Below are 20,804 nucleotides of genomic sequence, written 5' to 3' on the forward strand. Positions count from 1 at the left end.
GAGAACTCCTAAAAAGGTTGTGATGTTTTCCCCTCCACAGCCGTTCATCCCCACCTTGTGCTGCGAGCTAATTCTCTAAAACAGAAAGACATATCCGTCACTGAACTCATCACCTTTTCTCCATGTGGCCCTCGCTCTTTCCCAAACTGCTCTGCAGGAGAAAGAAAGTGCGTTTTCTCATCCGTTTGTCTCCCTGAATGAATTCCTCCGACGCCTAAACACCCCCCCGCCTGCGTTGTTAGCGTTATAAAAGAGAGGTTCGCCGTCACAGTGGATTTTTGTTAGCTTGCACTATGCTTTCCAACTCCCTGATGACAGGAGTGCATTAGCGAGAGGAGGAAAATGGAGGAGACGAAGCAGGAGAGAGAGAGAGAGAGAGAGAGAGAGAGAGAGAGAGAGAGAGAGGGAAGCATGCTTCTTTTCTCTCCCCTGCCCTTGCTGGATTTCAAGTATCGACTGATTCTGAAGACTGCAGACACAACTGATACGTGCAGCGGCAAACTTTTGTAGCTCTCCCAAATTGCAGCGGCGTTCGGAGCCAAGCGTATCGATCCACCAATTGCATATCCTGAAATTTTATTTCGCTTTTTATTCACCCCCAATCAGGGAGATTTAGGAATGAAGTCAGGCAGAGCAACAATAACAGAGTAACACAAGTGAGGGATGGAGAGCGAGAGGGGAAACTATCAGGGATTTTGCAATTATTGATTTCGAGTATCCGTTAATGTCTTTCTTGGAAGTTAACATGCTCATTGGTGTTGTTGTTGTGACACAACCGACCTTTGACCTTTTAGCAACCTCCTGTCGTATCTTCCACTTCAAGTTTTTCTTCCTCAAACTATTGTGAGGATGCAAACAAGCATATACATCTCTAGTCTCATCTGTTTTGCTCTCTACTTCGTCCATAAACGTTGAAAACTCACATGTGCACGGGTGTAACGTTCAGCCGCTGCAGAAAGTGTCGATCAATGCAGAACAAAGCAGAACAGAGGAGGTGTTTCACGCACTTGCACACAAACCTGTAAATATGGTCTCATGGCTGCAGGACAGGTAGCCCCGGCACTGCCATGACTCAGGCATGTAGCCGGGCTCCTAGGGACCACCGGGGGCCACATCCAGTAAGAGCTGACTGTGGGAAAAGACAGATCAGGCCGTGTACAGGGAAAATCCATCAGCATGAATAAGTCATGGGGGCTTTCACTGGAGTCAAGGAGTGGATAAGAGATTTACTCAGTGGAAGCATGTGAAACAGAGGAATGTTTAGTAATGCTTGTACTGATACGCGGGGAGAAGGAGCTGCGGAGGTGGAAAAGGGAAGTGGCACAGGAAAGTGACAGGAAGCTGCTGTCGTCCCGGCAGAGTTTGACTCGGTGACTGATGGATGATTTTTAATTCATGTAAAACTGCGGCACAAGCAAACATTTAACCAGCGCCGAAGCTGTGGTCTGTCCGTATAGACTCTGAGCGAGCCACTGCAGACACGTCCCTGTTCATGAACTGTAACTAAATATGAAAATCTCATTTGTCTTTAAAAGAGGACGAGCCACGCGTCCCGCTCTGCAGCTCTCACACGATAGTAGTGAAACTCCTTCAGCGAGCCAGTAACAAAGGTATCTTTCATACACATACGTGAGGCTGGTGGTGCAGTGATTAGAGTTTATGTCTGTGTGGGATTTCTCCAACTTCCTCCCACAGTCCAAACAGAGTGCAGCTTAGGTTTACTGGAGACTAAGTCGAGTTAAGTATAAAGTTTAAAGTACACGTCTGAAATGTGATTCCTCTCAGGCCAGAGGGCTTTACAAAACAAAATACTTGATAAATACAATTCAGAGGCCGCATCCTTGAGACTTTCTGATCTTCTCATTGCATCACCAGCTTGTCCCGCCCCCTTACAGCCGTCGCCTAGCAACAGAGCTACGGACAAAAAGTTCTTCGCCTGATTAAAAAAAGTCAAAAAGATGTTTTTACACATGTGCACCTGTTTGGTTGAGTAGTGGAGCTATAAGATGGGTGGGTGGAGTCATAATCAACATAATACATATTTTATACTAGACAGATTAAAGATGGTACATATATACATAAACAAGAATTTAAAAGTAAATGGTCGTTTGTCCTTCCACCTGGTTTGGTGGTAATTCTGTCTTGTAGTTTTTGCGTAATCCTGCTAAAATAACAAACTCTGACAAAAACATAACCTTCCCACTGGAGGTAATAATGTGGCAGCAGCTACACACTCCTCAGATGCTTTTTGTCGACCGACAAACACTCAAACATTATCACTGCACCTAAAGAAAATTCAACCTCGTATCAACGTTGTATTGACGTAAAACCCTCCTGTGGAGCTCTGTGGTTAAACAGAGCTGAGTTTCCAGACGGATGCTGAAAGCCTCGTAGAGGAGCGAGCGCTCAGAGGCTCGTCGTCATAATGAGCTTGTTGAACGACTCTTCAGGAGACGACTCAGTCAACAGCGTCCCTTCCTCTCGTCCTGAAAGGCCAGAAGCGTCCGCGAGCAGCGTCTCCTCTCCAGGTCTCGTGATGTGAGATGATACCAGGGATGTGCATGTTTTCGTTTCCTCTCTCCTCGCTGTGAAACCCTCGGAGAGCTGCACCCATTTAGTTCAGGGAGGATTTTGTTCTCGTCTGGTTTTCGGTTTGCTGCCCCCGCCGACAGATTAGGACGCGATGCTCTACGCTAAATCAACTCCGATGCTCCTAATGGCTTAATTGCCATTACTTTTTCATGCCGTGGGTTATCCATGTGGATGTAGCATGATTTATTTACTGTGCACGTCTGCACCATGTGTTTTACATACAATAAACCACAGTCTGTTCTCTGAGACGTGCTGAGAACGGAGCTGCTGTTTACTGGGTCATTTGGAGCAGTGGGGGGGGGATGCTGTAGGTAATCTGTCCTGCTCTATTTTCCCGTTTGAGTCTCTGAAGGCTGAACCTGAAAACCTGCATCTCACTCCCTCCATCCCTCCGTCTGATCCGTCTTTCCCTCCGTCCCCTGCCCTCTTTTCCTCTCCGTCCTCCTCCCTGGTTTACCTTTGCTCCAGTTTCCCCCGACGCCTCCTCGTCTCTCCCTCTGTTTCACTGTCTCCTTCTTAACCGTCAATCCAATACCTTTAACTTTGTCTCCTCTTATACCACCTTCTCTTCCGCCTCCTCCTCCTCCTCCTGCTCAGCTGTTCTCTCCTTGTTCTCCGCAGCCTCAGGGTCTGAATCATTTATCACACGAGTCGTTAAGGATGCAGTCCTTTGCACTCTGTAGTTTTCAGTCGTATTTGGGTGCAGGGATAAACAGCACTTGGCGGTAGAAGGAACTAGAGGAAGTCACGTGGTGCGAGATGAGACGTCTCATCACCAGTAGTTGACCTGATACACTAAAGAGGCTGTGTGTGTGTGTGTGTGTGTGTGTGTGTGTGTGTGTGTGTGTGTGTGTGTATCATGTATCTGTACTTTAAACCTTTACTACACTACATACATACAATATCTGTACTTTTTCCTCTCTACATTTTTACAAAACCTTGCATTACATGTGCACATTGTTTGGGAGTTGGTCCACTGATCCAATCAGAGCGGGCAGGTAACATTAGACCCCGCCTCCTGCAGCAGCAGCATCACAAACAGCTGGAATGGATTCAGAGACTCAGTCGGTGTTGATGTAGTAAACTATACACTGGGCAGGTACTTTTACTTTTAGTACTTCAAGTTCATTTAAAAGCAAGTTCTGAATTACTTTTACAAAAGTAAATGTGGTACTTCATTTATACTTTTACTTAAGTGTTTAAGTACTTCATCCACCACTGGTGTAAATGGTATATGTGTGTGTGTGCGCGCGCGCGTGCGTGCGTGCGCGGTGCGTGCGTGCGTGCGTGCGTGGAGGGTCTTTCCACAGACAAACCAGGATTGAAATCAGGAACCTTCTCGTAATGAGGCGACACAGCGTTCACCCTAGAGACAGTTTTGTGATATAATATTAATTTTTATATTGCAAGTTTAATTACGATCATTTATTTTTCATGTAAGCTCCATAAGAACAACATCTATGGTTCTCGTCAGTTCTTGTCTGGGGGGTCTTGTGTCGTATGTCATTCCCCCCCCTCTCTGTGCCCTGCAGCTTCCTGTCCTCTTAAAATAAAAGCTAGATGACAAGATAAAACATAAAGAAATATGGCAAAGGTCAAGTTCTATTTATTTCTTTATAATAATAAACTTCATTTCTCCAGTGCCTCTCAAACCAGAGTCCACAGATCACAGAAAAGCCAGACCACAGCCAAGCAATGAAACAAAGCAGATAAAACATTAAAACAATAAAAGATGTCTGTGTGTTATAGACAATAGAATTTGCTCTGTAATCTGTGCTTCAGTGGACTTGTAAAAAATCATGCAGGTACTTTTCACGTGCTTGGAAAACACAGCTCAAATCCCCCACATCTCCATTCACAGAAAGATCTAAACTGGTTTTATATCTGCTGCTGAGTGGGAGGCTCGTGTGCCGCTCAGTGAGGATGAGTGATTTAACGTGTGTCACCATGTGCTCGTCCTCCCATGAGCCTTTGCAGGTCTGATGCTCACACACAAGGGGAAAATTGCAGTTGAGGGATTTTGTGGCGTTTCACCTACGCAAAGAAGCCAATCACATCCAATCCAGGGTTGTGCTTGTGTTTATTTTTTCCCAGTTTACTAAAGCTACAGTAAGATTTCATTCAAATCCAGTAGATACATCAGAGCAGCTGCTTTAAGAAGAGAAGCTGCATCTCATATTTCTTTCATCACTGTGTTGTAATATTTGCTGTTGCCTGCTGCATAATTCAGTCTAATATCTGCACGGAGGAGTGTGGGTCTGTTGTGTCAGGAGGCTTCACACAGGAGGCAGAGTCTTATTGTTGAAGAATCCTGAAGTTCAGGTGCAGATCCTCCATCTCTGATTTCCACAGACAAATGCTGAAGTGCCGTATCGCAGATATTCCACCTTCCTTCACTCTCCCAGACATCCCCCCCGTCTGCAGCGGCTCTGCAGCTCGACAGTAAATCCCTACCAGCTCCAGCGCTGCTGCTCTGGAGCTGAGAAGACCTTTCATTATTCATGGAGCTCATGTTCTTTCTTAACTTTGTGCTCCCGTCAGATGAGCGCGAGGCGGTGCAGAAGAAGACCTTCACTAAATGGGTCAATTCCATCCTGTCCCGGGTCGGCTGTCGCATCTCCGACCTCTACCTGGACCTGCGGGACGGACGCATGCTCATCAAACTGCTGGAGGTGCTGTCCGGTGAACGACTGGTAAAGACGTTTCTATTGAACCTCACACTTTGTAGACTTTCTTTTTTATTGTCCTTCCATTATCGTGTTCACTCTTCTATTCATAATCTCTCCCTCTCTCTCTCTTTCCTCCCTGTCTGCAGCCGAAACCCACTAAAGGCCGGATGCGTATCCACTGTTTGGAGAACGTGGACAAGGCGCTGCAGTTCCTCAAAGAGCAGAGGGTCCACCTGGAGAACATGGGTTCCCACGACATCGTCGACGGCAACCACCGGCTCATCCTCGGCCTCATCTGGACCATCATCCTGCGCTTCCAGGTAAACGTCACTGAGAGGCCACATTTATCTTTCTTATACTTATTCGCATTGATTTGGCTTCTTTTCCCTTTCATTAGTTAAACAACTTAGTAAAACACACTGGTTTCATTCTTTAAACTATGTCCTTTATCACAGTTATATGAAATAAGATAGATATTGATCCCTTGGGGGGGGATTCCCACGTTACAGCAGCAAGTAACAAACAGCTTAAAGATGCAGGAAGCACATTAAGAAATATTTTAACTAATAAGTAAAATACAAAATAAGAACTATTTGCAAATTACAAACTAAAGTTATATAATTTGGACATAGAAAGTTTTAGTAGTTTTTTTTGTTGAAACTGTTTTAGAGACGTGTAGATTAAAGGTTATGATGGGGGTGTGTTTACAGATGTTAGGTGTTAAACTGGTGATTTAGTGTTCATGTGAAGAAGTAAAAAGTCACGTGGTACAATCTACAGGTCAAATTGTAGTTTGTTAGGCAACTTACTGAAATACTATATATTAGTAATTTGCCAAACCCATGAAATGCAGCATGTACAACATAGTAATGTAAAAGTTTAAATGCAGAATATATGGCACCAGACCAGAAAATGAAATATATGATATAAGACATTGCTACTTCAGTATAAGGTACGTTGATGTAAAACAAGGCAAACACTGGCTATTCTGAAAGTTTTGTTGTCATTAAAGGATCAATAATTGTCAACGGATCAATAACCAATAATAGTCAGTAAAGGGAGACAAACAAAAACATCTCCACTGCAGTTCTGGGCTGAAAGACTCGTGATTTCAAACATGCAAATCAAAATCCGTCCTCTAACGTCATCTGGTCAGATGCTAAATGTGATCGTAGGAACAACCTGCTGTGTTTAATAGACAAGTGTGTGGCTGTTAATGGTTCAGTCTCTCAGGTCTGTTTCCAAGCAGCACAGACACAGTTTAAAACCAGCAGCCTCAGGATGTTTTTCGTCTTTTTCCTCGAATGAGACGCCTTCAGGTTCCCGTCGTTATGATCCACTGATACCAGCACACTCACAACATCAGAACATGTCCGTTTGACTCTTTCATCTCCTCGGAGGGGACTGATATTTATTTTTAATTTGACAGCAGCACTGTTATTTTTAGGCACAGTAGTTCAAACAATATGGCCTCCTGCATTATTCACCCTTCACAAAAAAAACAAAAACCCCTGAAACAGGAAAGAATTCACTTAGTCCTGTCTGCGTCTTTCCAGTCTGCATGAAACAAGGAGAACCAAAGCCGGCTAAATTTAGACGTCTCTCAGGAGCCGTCTCTCTGATCACATCGCTGCTCTAATTACTGGAAAATAAGAACCTCCAATTATTACCAGACCCCCGTTTCAGTCGGACTCTGGGTTTAGATTCACGAGATTCCAGCCGTCGAACAACATTGATGATTTATCACTGGAGATGAGTTGTGTTGTAACGCAGATAAAAAACCCTCCTCAGTTTCAGCCCCGTGCAGATAAATGATGTATATCAGAGGGAGATTTGTGCCACTTTAGCAGCATGTTCCCTCCTGGTGCATCCGATTAGCGGCGTGTTGGTATCAGTCGGGTTTCTGTTCTCGGGTGTGAATTGTTCCTGTTTGATCACAAACATCACGTTCATTAGTCGACCTCCATTATTAACCACCCAGCTGTACTGCGTGTTCCCCATCAGATCCAGGACATCGTCGTGGAAACGGGCCAGGCGGACCAGAAGGAGACGCGCTCGGCCAAGGACGCTCTTCTTCTGTGGTGTCAGATGAAAACTGCAGGGTAAGTGGTCCCGTGACCTTTGGCTTAACCCGGCTGTTGGAAATATCCTCTGGGAAACAGAGTGTGAACGTGAATCCAGTTCTGTGCACAGCTGTAAATCTGTAAATAGAAAGAAATGTTTGTGGTGCGAGTCTTCAGGGCGCTGCAATGCAAAACCCTTTTTATTTGTCATTAGAACATAAATGTATTATTATATTGTCAGTATCATATTGATATTCTTTTTCAAGTTTTGCCAAAATATAACAATTTAATTTAATTTCTGAAATTATATATTAAATAACAAATTACTAAATAATACAAAACAAATAATCACATAAAATTAAAAAAAAATTCAAATTAATTAATTAATGAATTAAACATTTATTTAAAAAACTTTGACAACTAATTAAATATTATTATTATTATGCAAATTGCAACATAGTGAAGTTGCAATTCAAGTTTTTATGATGTAAAAATACCTCAGTGCAGAATCACTTGTTATTTTCAAGTATTATTCAAGTGTTGGCATCAAATTATACATAAAGTACCAAAGATACAAGTACACAGTAGGCAGACTCCACTTCTAATGGACATCATAGTTTATTTCTATATTAATATAATGTGTTATTAACCTGAATCAGCAGAGTGATTAGTAACTGAAGTATAAAATATATGTAGTGGAGTAAAAGTACATTTGTCCCTGAATTGTACTGAATATGAAGTTTATCTGCTCTCCAGCCTCAGAAATAACTGGTGAGTAATCAGACGCTGAGATGCAGAACAAGCCTCAGACATTGATTTAAAACAGGAGCTCCTGGGTAACGTCCCGTCACTGACGTCGCTTGGCTGTCCTTGTTTTTGCAGATATCCCAACGTCAACATCACAAACTTCACCACCAGCTGGAAAGACGGCATGGCCTTCAACGCTCTCATACACAAACACCGGTAAGGAGAGATGAATGACCAAGTCCACTCTCACCAGCCCTGAAATGTAAACACCCACAAAACCCGTCTGCTCAGTGTCTCTCCTCCTCCTCATTCTTCTCCATCTCTTTCTCTGCCTCATCGTCTTTTTCCACGTTTGTTCTCCCTCCATATTTCTCCTTCAGGCCCGATCTGGTGGAGTATAACAGTCTGAAGAAGTCCAACCCGACCCACAACCTCCACAGCGCCTTCAACGTGGCAGAGCAGAAGCTCGGCGTCCACAAACTGTTAGACCCTGAAGGCGAGTGACTGGCGGAGGCCGGGCCTTCACCTCGAAATAAATGTTTATGAGCTTTAAGCCCGGTGGAAAAATAGAGATGTCTCTGGCTCGGCTGTGTCTGACTGTGTCTTCCATTGCTCTGTGTAGATGTGTTCACAGAGAACCCAGACGAGAAGTCCATCATCACGTACGTCGTGGCATTCTACCACTACTTCTCCAAGATGAAGCAGCTCGCCGTCGAGGGCAAGAGAGTTGGAAAGGTGAGATGGAAACATGACGCACACTCCTTCACCCGGCCTGAGTTCTGTTGGGCCCGTGTGAGCCCTGACTGTCCTCTGACCTCAGGTTCTGGATCACGCCATCGAGACAGAGAGGACGATTGACAAGTACGAGACGCTGGCGTCGGACCTGCTGACGTGGATCGAGCAGACCATCATCGTTCTGAACAACAGGAAACTCGCCAACTCTCTGACGGGAGTGCAGCAGCAGCTTCAGGCCTTCAACACGTACCGCACCGTCGAGAAGCCGCCCAAGTGAGTCAAGACAGGACGCCTCTACACTGCATTTATAATATTATATTCCATTCTATTCTATTCTTTTCTTTTCTATTCTATTAATCCTGTATTTTCATAAAGAGAAAACTCAAATGCGTATATCTGAGTGCCCTTCTAGTTCATATTTAGCTAAATCTAGAATATGAAACAAAGGATGAAAAGAATACATAATTGTATTGTTGTTCTTATGTTGTTTGTATTTACATAAAGTACATATAGTACTTTATAGTATTGAATTAAATATAAAGTGTTCAATAATTTACTGATAATCAAAACAGATCGGTTTGAGGTAAAGTATTTTTGTTATCATCTTGACCCACACTTGTTATTACTTTATTTTGTGACCAGTCCCTTGTGGCTAACGCTAGCGGCTAACCCGTCCGTGTGACTCCTCAGGTTCCAGGAGAAGGGAAACCTGGAGGTGCTGCTCTTCACCATCCAGAGTCGAATGAGGGCCAACAACCAGAGGGTGTACACGCCCAAAGAGGGAGCCCTGGTGGCGGACATCAACAGAGTGAGACGCCGCGGCATGGAAACCAAACAGAATCAGTGCACAACAACTCTGGGTTTTTTATTTATTCAAACATGTCTCTCGCCCCTCACGCCACTACAGGAGAGAGAGAGAGTCTCTGCAAAAGTCTGTGGTTCGAAGCTCAAAGCACAAAAATCAATTCATTCGGCTGCGTACGATTCCGAGGCCACAATTTGACCACAAAGAAATTGAATTATACAGGTAGTATTATAGACATATTTACTGCTACTTACAAAATAAAAGGCCTGACAGAACTGCAGGCACAAGAAAATAAAAGCGTCGATGGGGTTTCAAACTGAGACGACTCAAAACAAGGAATAAGTTCACAGTTATAGTAAAACCATCAATCCATCCTCTATACTGCTGGTTATTGTAAATACAGCTGAAACAATTAGTTAATTAATAGATTAGTAGATTAAAAGACAATTAATATGCCATAATTTTTATAATCGTGTATCTTGGTTATCGTTATTAAGCAAAAACATCCAACATGTTCTGGTTCCAGTTTTTCAATTTGCTGTTTTTTTGTGTGTTTAAAAATATATTATTAGTTGAATATCTGTAAGTTTTCAATACTTAATTCAACAAAATAAGACATTTAAAGAAGCAGCTTATGATTTCTTTCGTTATCCTACAATTTGAAATTTCATAGACTAGATAGAAGAACAATCCGCTGATAAATCTGAAATCTGAAATCTGATGATTTGAAAGTAAGTAAGTTCCAGTTAGGATCACGGTTTTGATGTTGACATGACGACAGCTAACTTGCCAAAGCTGCGAATCCTAACGAGGCGTCTCGTCGTCTGCGTGCAGGCGTGGGAGCGTCTGGAGAAGGCGGAGCACGTTCGGGAGCGCGTCCTCAGAGACGAGCTGATCAGACAGGAGAAGCTGGAGCAGATGGCGAGAAGGTTCGACAGGAAGGCGGCCATGAGGGAGACGTGGCTCCTGGAGAACCAGAGACTCGTGGCTCAGGTAAAACAAACAACAAACATAAAGTCATGAATATTGCACAATGTAATTATCTGATATTTATTCAGTGGTGTTGATCTCAGTCGGGTTATTAACATGTTTACGAATATGAATAACTAGATTTTTTACAGTATTTGTATTAATGAGTAAAAACAGCAGTTTGTTTGTGCACCTGATTGTTGACGATGGAGGTAAACACCAGACACAGATCGGCTTGATGACACCAGAGTGGAAATAAAACTTTCAGAGCACATGAAAGTTTGTTAGTTAGAGGAAGGGAGGAGAAGCAGAAACTTTCTTAAAGTATTAAAATAAGTATTTCAAAGTTGTACTTAAACTTCCCCCTGCTCTCTCCTCCTCAGGATAACTTTGGTTACGATCTGCCGGCCGTGGAAGCAGCCAAGAAGAAGCACGACGCCATCGAGACGGACATTGCGGCGTACGAGGAGCGCGTCCAGGCCCTCATGGTCATCTCGAAGGAGCTGGAGTCGGAGCGCTACCACGACGCCAAGCGGATCGACGCGTGGAAAGACAACATCCTGCGTCTGTGGGACTACCTGCAGGAGCTGCTGAGGGCTCGTGGCGGGCGGCTGGATAAGAACCTGACCCTGCAGAGGATCTTCCAGGAGATGCTGCACATCATCAGCTGGATGGACGACATGAAGGTGCAGAGCAGGAAGATTCATAAACTGACACCACACATTGTTCACAGACCGAAGTGATCACATGGTCTGATTCTGTCCTCAGGCTCGGCTGCTGTCTCCAGACTTCGGGAAACACTTGCTGGAGGTTGAAGACCTGTTACAGAAACATGCCTTGGTAGAGAATGACATCGCCCTGCAGGCAGAGCGGGTGCACAACGCCAGTGCTGCCGCTCTCAAGTTTGCAAATGGAGAAAGTAAGTGCTGTGGCTCATCTTTCCCCTTCGGCAAAACTATTTATTATGTGGTTTTATCAGGGATGACGACACTGAATGAAGTGCAGGCCGTGGACCTTAACTGGAGCTCAGACCTCAAGACTTTTTGAGTTCTGGCTGAAACTAGGATCGAGTTTGGCAAAATGTTTAGAACCAAAGTCCACATCAGATGCTCTGTTCAGTCTTCTTTACATATTTTTTGATCATTTGTCTCTTGATAAAGGCAATAACTTCTTATTTTATCTTACAACTAACTTATTTTATTTTGTACCCTGTGTTTGTGCGGCTGCATGTGTCAGGAAAGTGATTTTTTCTGTTATCACAACAACTATTGCAGTCCAGAATTTGAAAAGAAATAAGCAAATAGAGGAAACTAGATGAATACATAAACAGAATGTAACAGTGATGCTGTCCTTCATTTTTCGCCCAGGCTACAAGCCATGTGATCCCCAGGTGATCCGGGACAGGGTGCAGCACCTGGACCTGTGCTACCAGGAGCTTTGCGCCCTGGCGGCCCAGCGAAGGGCTCGCCTGGAGCAGTCCCGCCGCTTCTGGTACTTCCTGTGGGAGGTGACGGAGCTGGAGAGCTGGATCAGGGAGAAGGAGCAATTATTCTCATCCCTGGATTACGGCAAGGACCTGACGAGCGTGCTGGTGCTGCAGAGCAAACACAACGCCTTCGAGGACGAGCTCGGCGCCCGGCGCGGCAACCTCGAACAGATCCTCGCCGAGGGAGAGAATATGATCCAGGCCAAGCACTTTGGTTCCCCCAAGGTTCAGGAATGCATGGACGACATCGGGAGGCAGTGGCAGCAGCTGGAGGAGCTGGCGGCGTTCCGGAAGCAGAACCTGCAGGACACTCAGAGGTTCTTCCAGTTTCAAGGAGACGCTGATGAGCTCAAGGCCTGGCTGCTGGACGCCAAGAGGCAGATGAGCATCGACGACGTGGGACACGACGAGTACACCACGCAGCGGCAGCTCAAGAGGCACAAGGACCTGAGGAACGAAGTGATCAAGAGCGGAGCCACCATCGACGCTCTATCAAAACAGGCCAATGCCCTGCCAGAGGAGCTACTGAACACCCCTGACATCCAGAGACGTCTCAAAGACATCAAGGACCTGTTCATGGAACTCATGTCTCTGGCTGACCTGAGGCAGAAGAAGCTCGATGACACCATGGCCCTGTACACCATCTTCAGCGAGACGGACGCCTGCGAGATCTGGATGGGCCAGAAGGAGACGTGGTTGGTGGGATTGGAGGTGCCGGAGAAGTTGGAGGATCTGGAGGTCGTACAGAACAGGTACAAAAAAACTAATTATTTTATTACTCACTCTGAATCATCTCTTTATACATGTTTGAATTTAATATCGTAATTCGCAAAAATGTGGGAAAGTGTTTTTGTATTTTAAGTGATATTTTTTCTTTATTACAGGTTGAGCATTCTAGCTCAAGATATGGCAAACGTTCAGTCGAGAGTCGATGACGTCAACAAAGCTGTGAAGCAGCTGGAGGACAGCAGACACCCTCGCACCAAGGAGGTTAAAGAATGTCAGACACGACTGAATACGAGGTGATTCAAGTCTCCAGATAACATGTCTTCCATTCTTACTGCTCATCTGTGTGTCAACATGTCTGATAAATCATTATGTGCTTTATCCAAGAAAAACTAAGTATTCTAATGTTTAATCTTCTTACTGAGGGATTTAATCATTTTATTTTACAGGTCTGTAGCTTCTGTTGCTCAAAAACAACAAGCAGTTTAACATTGATCAAGTAGAATCAAGTTTCCAATAATAATTGAGTCAGAGATGATTGTTGTCCTGTAATCAAGTTTGTAACAAGAGATTAAATAAACGCTGCTTCTCAGGTGGGAGGCCTTCAAGGCCATGGTGGAGGACAAGAAGAGGAAGGTGGACTCTGCCGTCAGTCTGCACAGCTACAGGCTGGACTGTGACGAGACAGAGGCCTGGATCAAAGACAAGACGCGGGTGATCGAGTCCACACAAGACTTGGGCAACGACCTGGCCGCTGTCATGACCATCCAGAGGAAACTGTTTGGCATGGAGAGAGATTTGGCCGCCATCAATGACAAGCTGATCTTCCTGAGGAAAGAAGCTGACCAGCTGGCCCAGGATCACCCGGAGAACGCAGCCGACATCTTGGCCCGCAGAGGAGAACTGGACGACGCCTGGGACGCGCTGAAAAAGACCCTGAAGGACAGGGAGGACTCCTTGGGTGAGGTCAGCAAGTTACAGACCTTCCTCCAGGACATGGACGACTTCCAGTCCTGGCTCTTCAAGACCCAGAAGGCCGTGGCTTCGGAGGAAATGCCCGCCACGCTGCCGGAGGCCGAGGAGCAGCTCAGCCTCCACGATGCGGTGCGCGAGGACATAAACAACCACGAGGAGGACTACCACCGCGTGAAGGACACCGGTGCGCAGGTCATGCACGGTCAGGAGGACGACCCTCAGTACCAGCAGCTGGAGCAGAGGCTGAAAGGCATGGACCAGGGCTGGTACGAGCTGCAGAAGATGTGGGACAGTCGCAAGAACTTCCTGGACCAGGGTCTGGGCTTCCAGCAGTTCATGAGAGACGGCAAGGCTGTAGAGGCCATCCTCAACAACCAGGTACTGTTCCTGCACGTGTGTGTGGTGTAGGAGTCTTTAAACCAAGGTTAGAACTTGTCAGAAGCCTCATGAGGGACCACAGAGTTCAGGTTAGCAATGCTACAGTTATCTAAAAGAATGTGGAGCAGAAGAAAGCAGCGTAGTCACATCCCACTCTGCATGTTTGTCATTCAGCTGTTTGTGTTTTCCTGTCTCCTCTTGGTTAATGTTTTTCTTTGTCTGGCTGCTCTGTTGCAGGAGTACACGTTGGCCTACATCGACAAGCCCGACACGCTGGCCGGCGCAGAGAAAGCGCTGAAGAAGCATGAGGACTTCCTGAGCACCATGGAGGCCAACGAGGACAAGATCGACGGCGCCCTGCAGGGCGGACAGCGGCTGGTGGACAGTAACAACCTGTACTCCGGGAAGGTTCAGGACAAAATGGTCTCCATCATTGACAGGTTGGTCGTCACAGTGTTTGAATATTGTAGAACTTTGGTACAAACTTTCACATAATTTCAAACAAACTTCATATCTTCACTTTCTTTTCCACAAATACCAGGACTTGGAAAATGTAAAGAATTATTTTTAATTCTATTCTATTCCTTGGCCAGTATTAACTTACACATGTTACACAATACTCATCAGTTTAACTTCTTCTAGAGGGGATGAAGAATATGACACAAGTGTTCCCAGGATTAATCCCATTTATGTCCTGGCACAAGGAAGAGTCAACTACAGACAATGATTTACCTGATATCATCCTTTTTGTTCATTTCTTCACAGATTTTCATATATAGGTTGATAGAAATGGATGAAATATTTAGACATCGGCTGAAAATGAAACAAAACAAAACTCTGCTGCTGTTGAATGAGCAAAATAAGGGAAACACTGATAAGGGTAGACACTAAAATGCATGAAACTAAATATAAATATAAATGTGAGCTTTACATTTTTGCACCTGACAAATGTAAACAATTAAACGATGTAAGCTATCCATCAAATTTAATTCAGACAATGGGCTATTTCTGCCCTATTTTAATCATAAACATGGTTAACTGAAAAATAAATGACGAAACATTAAAAATGAATTCAAATATATATTTAAAAACAATGAAATAGATGAAAGATCAAGCTAATAAACTAGACAGGAGGGTGTAAAACATGTTAAACATGAATACGAGATAATAGATGTTTAAATAATAATGTACAAGCATGTAAAAATAAATATTATACTGAACCAGAAAGAGGTAGGTTTAAGTTTAAGATATCAACACTTGAAGTTTCTCCCAGTACAATGATGTTTGGTACAAATCCTCAAAAACATGTCTCAGAAGTTTCCACATCTTAGAAAGCAGAGCCTCGACTTTCTTTCCTCACTTGAAGTTCAAATGTCTCTTTTAGCAGTTTGGTAAATCCTCTACAGGCTCAGCTCTGTTCACTGCAACACATTCTTCCAGTGAAACAGTTTCCTTATCACTGTAACATCAGTGTCAACACGAGGCAGTGGAGAGGGCACCGGAGCTTTTCCCCTTAACTCCCTCAATTTACTCGGTCGACAGGCGCCCACGATAATGGATATTGATCTTTAAGTGCGAGCGCTTCTTCGTGGTGCGGCAGAGGAGCAGACGACTCTTTCAGGTTACTGTGTCAGGTATTTTTCTACGAGGAGGAGGAGGAGGAGCTCACATGGATTTACTCGCTGCAGCTTGTTTGTCTGGGCTTTGTCTCTGAGAGAGATTACGCTCGAGTCTTTCATGTTTTTCTTTTCTTTGTTTCGTGTTTGACCTTCAGGCGCGACAAGAACAAAGGAAGAGCCCAGGAGGTGTCCGAAAAACTCAGAGATAACCGCGACCTGCAGCACTTCCTGCAAAACACTCAGGATGTGAGTTCACCACGAGTTTAAACGTTCATGCAATTGATGGGTAACATCTATGAGTACATTCATTATATCTAGATTTTTGTTTAGTATTCCACAGCAGTACTTGGGATTGTGGCCCCATGTGGTTAATTACACTATTGCTCTCTTGACAAAAGATAAAGAAGTAAATCCTTATTGTTCAAAGTCACGTCTACACTAACTTCATATGAATGATTAGTAGACATCCTTGGTTTTCAGTTGACTAATACTCGCTCCTCCTCTCCAGCTGACTCTGTGGATCAACGAGAAGATGCTGACGGCTCAGGACACGTCGTACGACGAGGCCAGGAACCTCCACAGCAAGTGGCTGAAACATCAGGCCTTCATGGCCGAGCTGGCCTCCAACAAGGACTGGCTCAACAAAGTGGACCAGGTCTGTAAGAACCGTGTGGTGTTTCGGAATATCTACATACCGACATGAAACTATTCTGATGTGCACAGAGCTGCCCAGTGTTTTATTTAGAGCACCTGTGCACCAACACAAAGCAAAAATAATAAGTTAATAAGCAAGAAGACGATCAGGGATCCAAGATCAGCTCTGATTTATTTAGTATTTGGCCGAAAATTCTACTTTAAAGGGTTAATTCACCCATAATAAGAAAGATTTTATCATGACACACAGATCTAGCAGAGTGGTTGGTGTAATAAAGATTATTACACAATTAATGACAATAATTGTAGTCAAATTTATATAATAGTTAAAAATCAAAGATAAAAGCTATAAATACACCAGAGGTAACTAATCAAATCCTAAAATGTATATTGTTGTAGATTTGCTGTGTAGTCCTTCAGTTCATTAAATTGTAAAATGTACACATGTATTATTTTTCCTGGTTTTAAAACACGATATCCATCTCTGAGATAAATACAAATCCAACAGCAACATCTGTTCCCAGCGTTAATGTTCCTGTGATAAACTACAGAGAATGGAGCTCATGAGGGGTTTAATAATTTGGGTGAAGTCATTAATATTTGAATCTGTTTTATAAAACATTTTAGTGCAAAATTTAAACAAATGATTGTATTCATGAGGTACATGCATCTACCTTTACACTCTTGTTCTCAATTTTACAATGAATGAAAATGCCCTGTGATATTTTCTTTTTCTAATACGTTATAAACCACGTCTTCCTCTCTGTTGACAGGAGGGTCAGGAGCTGATGGAGTTCAAGCCGGAGTTCGAGCCCATAGTGACGGAGCATCTGGCCAAGCTCCACGAGCTGTGGGACAAACTGGAGTCCACCACCCAGGAGAAGGCCCGGCTGCTGTTTGACGCCAACCGCTCCGAGCTGTTCGACCAGAGCCAGGCGGACATGAAGAAGTGGCTCGGCGAGCTGCAGCAGCAGCTACAGGGCGGAGACGAGGACGTCAGAGACCTGACGAAGGCCAACATCCTCCTGAAGAAGCACCAGGTCTGCGTCTTTGTAGCGTTTCGCTGCATAAGCTTTGGATTTGTATGCTTTCTGCGACTGCACCTTCCCGGGATGCACGCGGGTCTCAAATCATATTTAGTTAAATCTCACCATGGGAGTGAATACATTATGGTGTTAGCGCGTGTTATTTCTTAGGATTAACTTTGAGTGAGTGAGCGTCTGTGCTGGATCTGTATTAATGTTTTCTGTTTGCATTTGAACACAGCAAACAAAAGCCTTGAATCTAAATCTTAATGGGAAAAAAAACCAACAACAGCAGAAGTTCTGTGAAATGATGTTACAGTCGGCAGGGCACTGATAAAACTTTCATGATAACAGTGGCTAAGCTCAGTTTCACACAGAAAGAGGCAAGACAAACTAACTTTTGGTGGATTTTTAATCTCCACTACATCCTGATTCTGGAAAGGCTATTTATCTGTTTCTCGTGCTCGGCCAGATGACGGAGAACCAGGTGCGTGACCGGGCGAGGGAGCTGGAGGAGCTCCAGGAGGCGGTCAGCAAACACGGCGGAGGCCGGGAGGACCAGCCGGAGCTGGAGGCCGAGCAACAGGTCCTGCAGAGGGACTTCCAGCAGCTCCTCACGCCGCTGGCGCAGCGCAAGGGCAAGCTGGAGGCCGCCAAGGCCGTCCATCAGTTCTACAGAGACCTGGCCGACGAGCTGGTAAGCATGCTTCCACTTTCAGAGCCAAATGTGTTGAAAGTCCCTGTTCGCACATGTGATTGATAGCAATGAATTAGAATAAAGAGTGTTTTAAAAGATTCATATTAGCTTTTGAAATATATAAAAAACTCTTTGGAGTTAAATTATTGAAAATATTCAAGTCTGAACTTCAAGGGGTGTTATTTTCTTTCCTCCCGAAAAATGATAACTTGTTAATTTGGAAATGAAGTTTTCAATTACAGTACGTTAGCTCCGAGTGATAGTAGGACCAGCTGCTCGCTCCATGAAATTGACTCTCCAGGTGAATCTGGGTAAAAGCTTTAATCCCTTATTGGTTTCTCAACATAAATCCACTTCAGTCAGGTGGAGGCGTCGGCTTAAAGAAGGATTTTTACTGTTTGAGTAGTTGGAGACATTTTGTGAAGGGGTATAAAAAAAATTCAATAAATCTGAGATGGACCTAACATTTTCTTTTATACTCAGAGATCTGTGAGACCTGTTTTTTTCTCTTTCTTTCTTTCTTTCTTTCTTTCTCATCATGATCTCCTGTCTTTCCCTCCCTCATCTTCTCTCTAAGCTCTGGATCGAGGAGAGGATGCCCCTGGCAACGTCAGACGAGCACGGGCACAATCTTCAAACTGTGCAAATGCTGCAGAAGAAGAACCAGGTAGGGATTTCACTTTAGATCAAAAAAAGGTTGTGGTTTTTTGCATCTTTGAGTGCTGCATTTAATTCGTTTTCTTGATTAATCAGTTAATTGATCAAGGCTCATAAAATGTCAGAGAATAGGGGACATGTCCTTCACAATTTCCTGGAGCTCAAGGTCTGAAGGTCACGTTTACAAGGATTCATTAAACAGAAAACCAAATCCGTCCTGAGTGACTCGACCTGAAGTGGACGGCTCCAAGTACAGATGTGGACGAACCCAGATGTGTCCTGAGATCTGATCACTCAGACATTCGGAGGTGCTCTGGGACCCATGTGACCATATTCTCTCAGCTGGACATTTGTGTTGATTTGCAATTAGAGCCGGGAAGTGAGAGCCGATCACAATGAGCAACATGAGACACATTCCAGAAGCATTTTAATGTCAAACTCAGCAGGATGTTAATTACAGAGCTACCACAGATCTGCTGATCGACTAATAACAGGTTCAGGTGGAGTTACTCTGTTGTTTCAGTGACGTCACATCATAATATAGCATCTGCAACGTGCACTGTCAAAACAAAGAAAACATTGCATTTTTGTTTTTAACATTTAAAATAATAATTCTGTTTCTGTGGATCTAACGAGTTGTCAGAGATCTTTAACAGTTACAGAGGGATTTAGTGCAACTTGGACAAAAACATTTAGTTTCCGTCATAATGCCAGATTGTGTTTTCTGTCCGTCAGACATTACAGAGGGAGATGGAGGGCCACCAGCCTCGCGTGGATGAAGTGCTCGAGCGGGGACGGAGGATGGCGGCGGCGGCCAGCGCCGAGGGCAGGCCGGAAGCAGAGCGAATCACAGTCCAGCTGAAGGAGCTGGAGGAGGCGTGGGACCGCCTGCAGGACGAGATGGCGAAGCGGCGGGAGAGGCTGAACGGCTCCAACTCGGCCCAGCAGTACTACAACGACGCGGACGAGGCCGAAGCCTGGATCGGGGAACAGGAGCTTTACATGATCGCAGATGAAAAGGCCAAGGTGAGAAACAGCTCAGTCACAAGACAAGGACACGGTCGGATTATCTCAGGGAAGTGTGTGTGCAAAGCAGATCATTTTATCTAAATTTAAAAAAGCCATATCATGTTTGTGCTAATAACAAGTGGCACTGTTTGCATTAACATGATTACATGGTTCAGGCTTTCCTCAATTAACGCTGACACGCTCTTCATAAGTGGCAGCCTCCATGCAGAGCTCATTTGTTTTTCCTTTCATCTCTTTTCTTTCCTCTTTGTTTACCTTCTACCCCCCGTGACTCTTCCTCATCCTCCTCTTCCTCCAGGATGAGCAAAGTGCCATGCTGACGCTGAAGCGCCACATGCTCCTGAAGCAGGCGGTGGATGACTACGCTGACTCCATTAAGAAGCTGAATGGCCGTGCCCAGAAGATGTTTGCAGAGGACCATCCTGACGGGTGTGTGCTTTTTAAATTTGATGTACACACAGGAAAAAAACACTGTTGTCCCAGTCAGTTGTGGTTTAGGTAGATAACAGAGACAAACATGTAAAGTGTGGTAATTCCTGTTTCCTAATCACACGCCTCATCTAGGGTAAACCTCAATCCAATTTCTTTACCCTTCTCTTTCATTTCCTCCGTCTTCCCTGCGCCTCGTTGACCTCCATCCTCTCCCTCTTACCTCGTCTGCAGCGACGGCATCATCAGGCGACAGGGCCGGGTGGATAAGCAGTACGCCGGGCTGAGGGAGCTGGCGGAGGACCGCGGCAGGAAGCTGGATCACGCCTACCACCACTTCCTGCTGAGCCGAGAGGTGGAGGACCTGGAGCACTGGATCGCAGAGAGAGACGTGGTGGCCTCTTCTCAGGAGATGGGCCAGGACCTGGATCACGTCTCGGTATAATTCACACAAAACACACCATCATAGCACAGACAGATGTATTGTTATGGAGAATGATTTCATGCTCAGTCTTATTTTGAAGGTGGAGTTATTTTTGATCATATCAG

At 44.6% G+C, this 20,804-nt stretch overlaps 1 protein-coding gene across 1 annotated transcript in view; it reads left to right on the forward strand.

The window, feature by feature from the left end:
* Positions 1-20,804, forward strand: part of sptb (spectrin, beta, erythrocytic) — a 40,321-nt gene that overhangs the window by 9,724 nt on the left and 9,793 nt on the right. Inside the window, exons 3-25 of the mRNA XM_035167788.2 lie at positions 5,134-5,285; positions 5,408-5,581; positions 7,266-7,363; positions 8,207-8,287; positions 8,452-8,567; positions 8,694-8,806; positions 8,892-9,079; positions 9,497-9,614; positions 10,446-10,604; positions 10,964-11,266; positions 11,349-11,499; positions 11,948-12,818; positions 12,951-13,088; positions 13,386-14,145; positions 14,383-14,585; positions 15,920-16,010; positions 16,273-16,419; positions 17,192-17,458; positions 17,916-18,140; positions 18,718-18,807; positions 19,533-19,823; positions 20,125-20,255; positions 20,490-20,694. Of these exons, the coding sequence (XP_035023679.2) occupies positions 5,134-5,285; positions 5,408-5,581; positions 7,266-7,363; positions 8,207-8,287; positions 8,452-8,567; positions 8,694-8,806; positions 8,892-9,079; positions 9,497-9,614; positions 10,446-10,604; positions 10,964-11,266; positions 11,349-11,499; positions 11,948-12,818; positions 12,951-13,088; positions 13,386-14,145; positions 14,383-14,585; positions 15,920-16,010; positions 16,273-16,419; positions 17,192-17,458; positions 17,916-18,140; positions 18,718-18,807; positions 19,533-19,823; positions 20,125-20,255; positions 20,490-20,694 (5,072 nt within the window). The remainder of the gene's footprint in view (positions 1-5,133; positions 5,286-5,407; positions 5,582-7,265; positions 7,364-8,206; positions 8,288-8,451; positions 8,568-8,693; positions 8,807-8,891; positions 9,080-9,496; positions 9,615-10,445; positions 10,605-10,963; positions 11,267-11,348; positions 11,500-11,947; positions 12,819-12,950; positions 13,089-13,385; positions 14,146-14,382; positions 14,586-15,919; positions 16,011-16,272; positions 16,420-17,191; positions 17,459-17,915; positions 18,141-18,717; positions 18,808-19,532; positions 19,824-20,124; positions 20,256-20,489; positions 20,695-20,804) is intronic.

This window comes from Hippoglossus stenolepis, chromosome 10, assembly GCF_022539355.2.
Source record: "Hippoglossus stenolepis isolate QCI-W04-F060 chromosome 10, HSTE1.2, whole genome shotgun sequence".
Lineage (NCBI taxonomy): Eukaryota > Metazoa > Chordata > Actinopteri > Pleuronectiformes > Pleuronectidae > Hippoglossus > Hippoglossus stenolepis.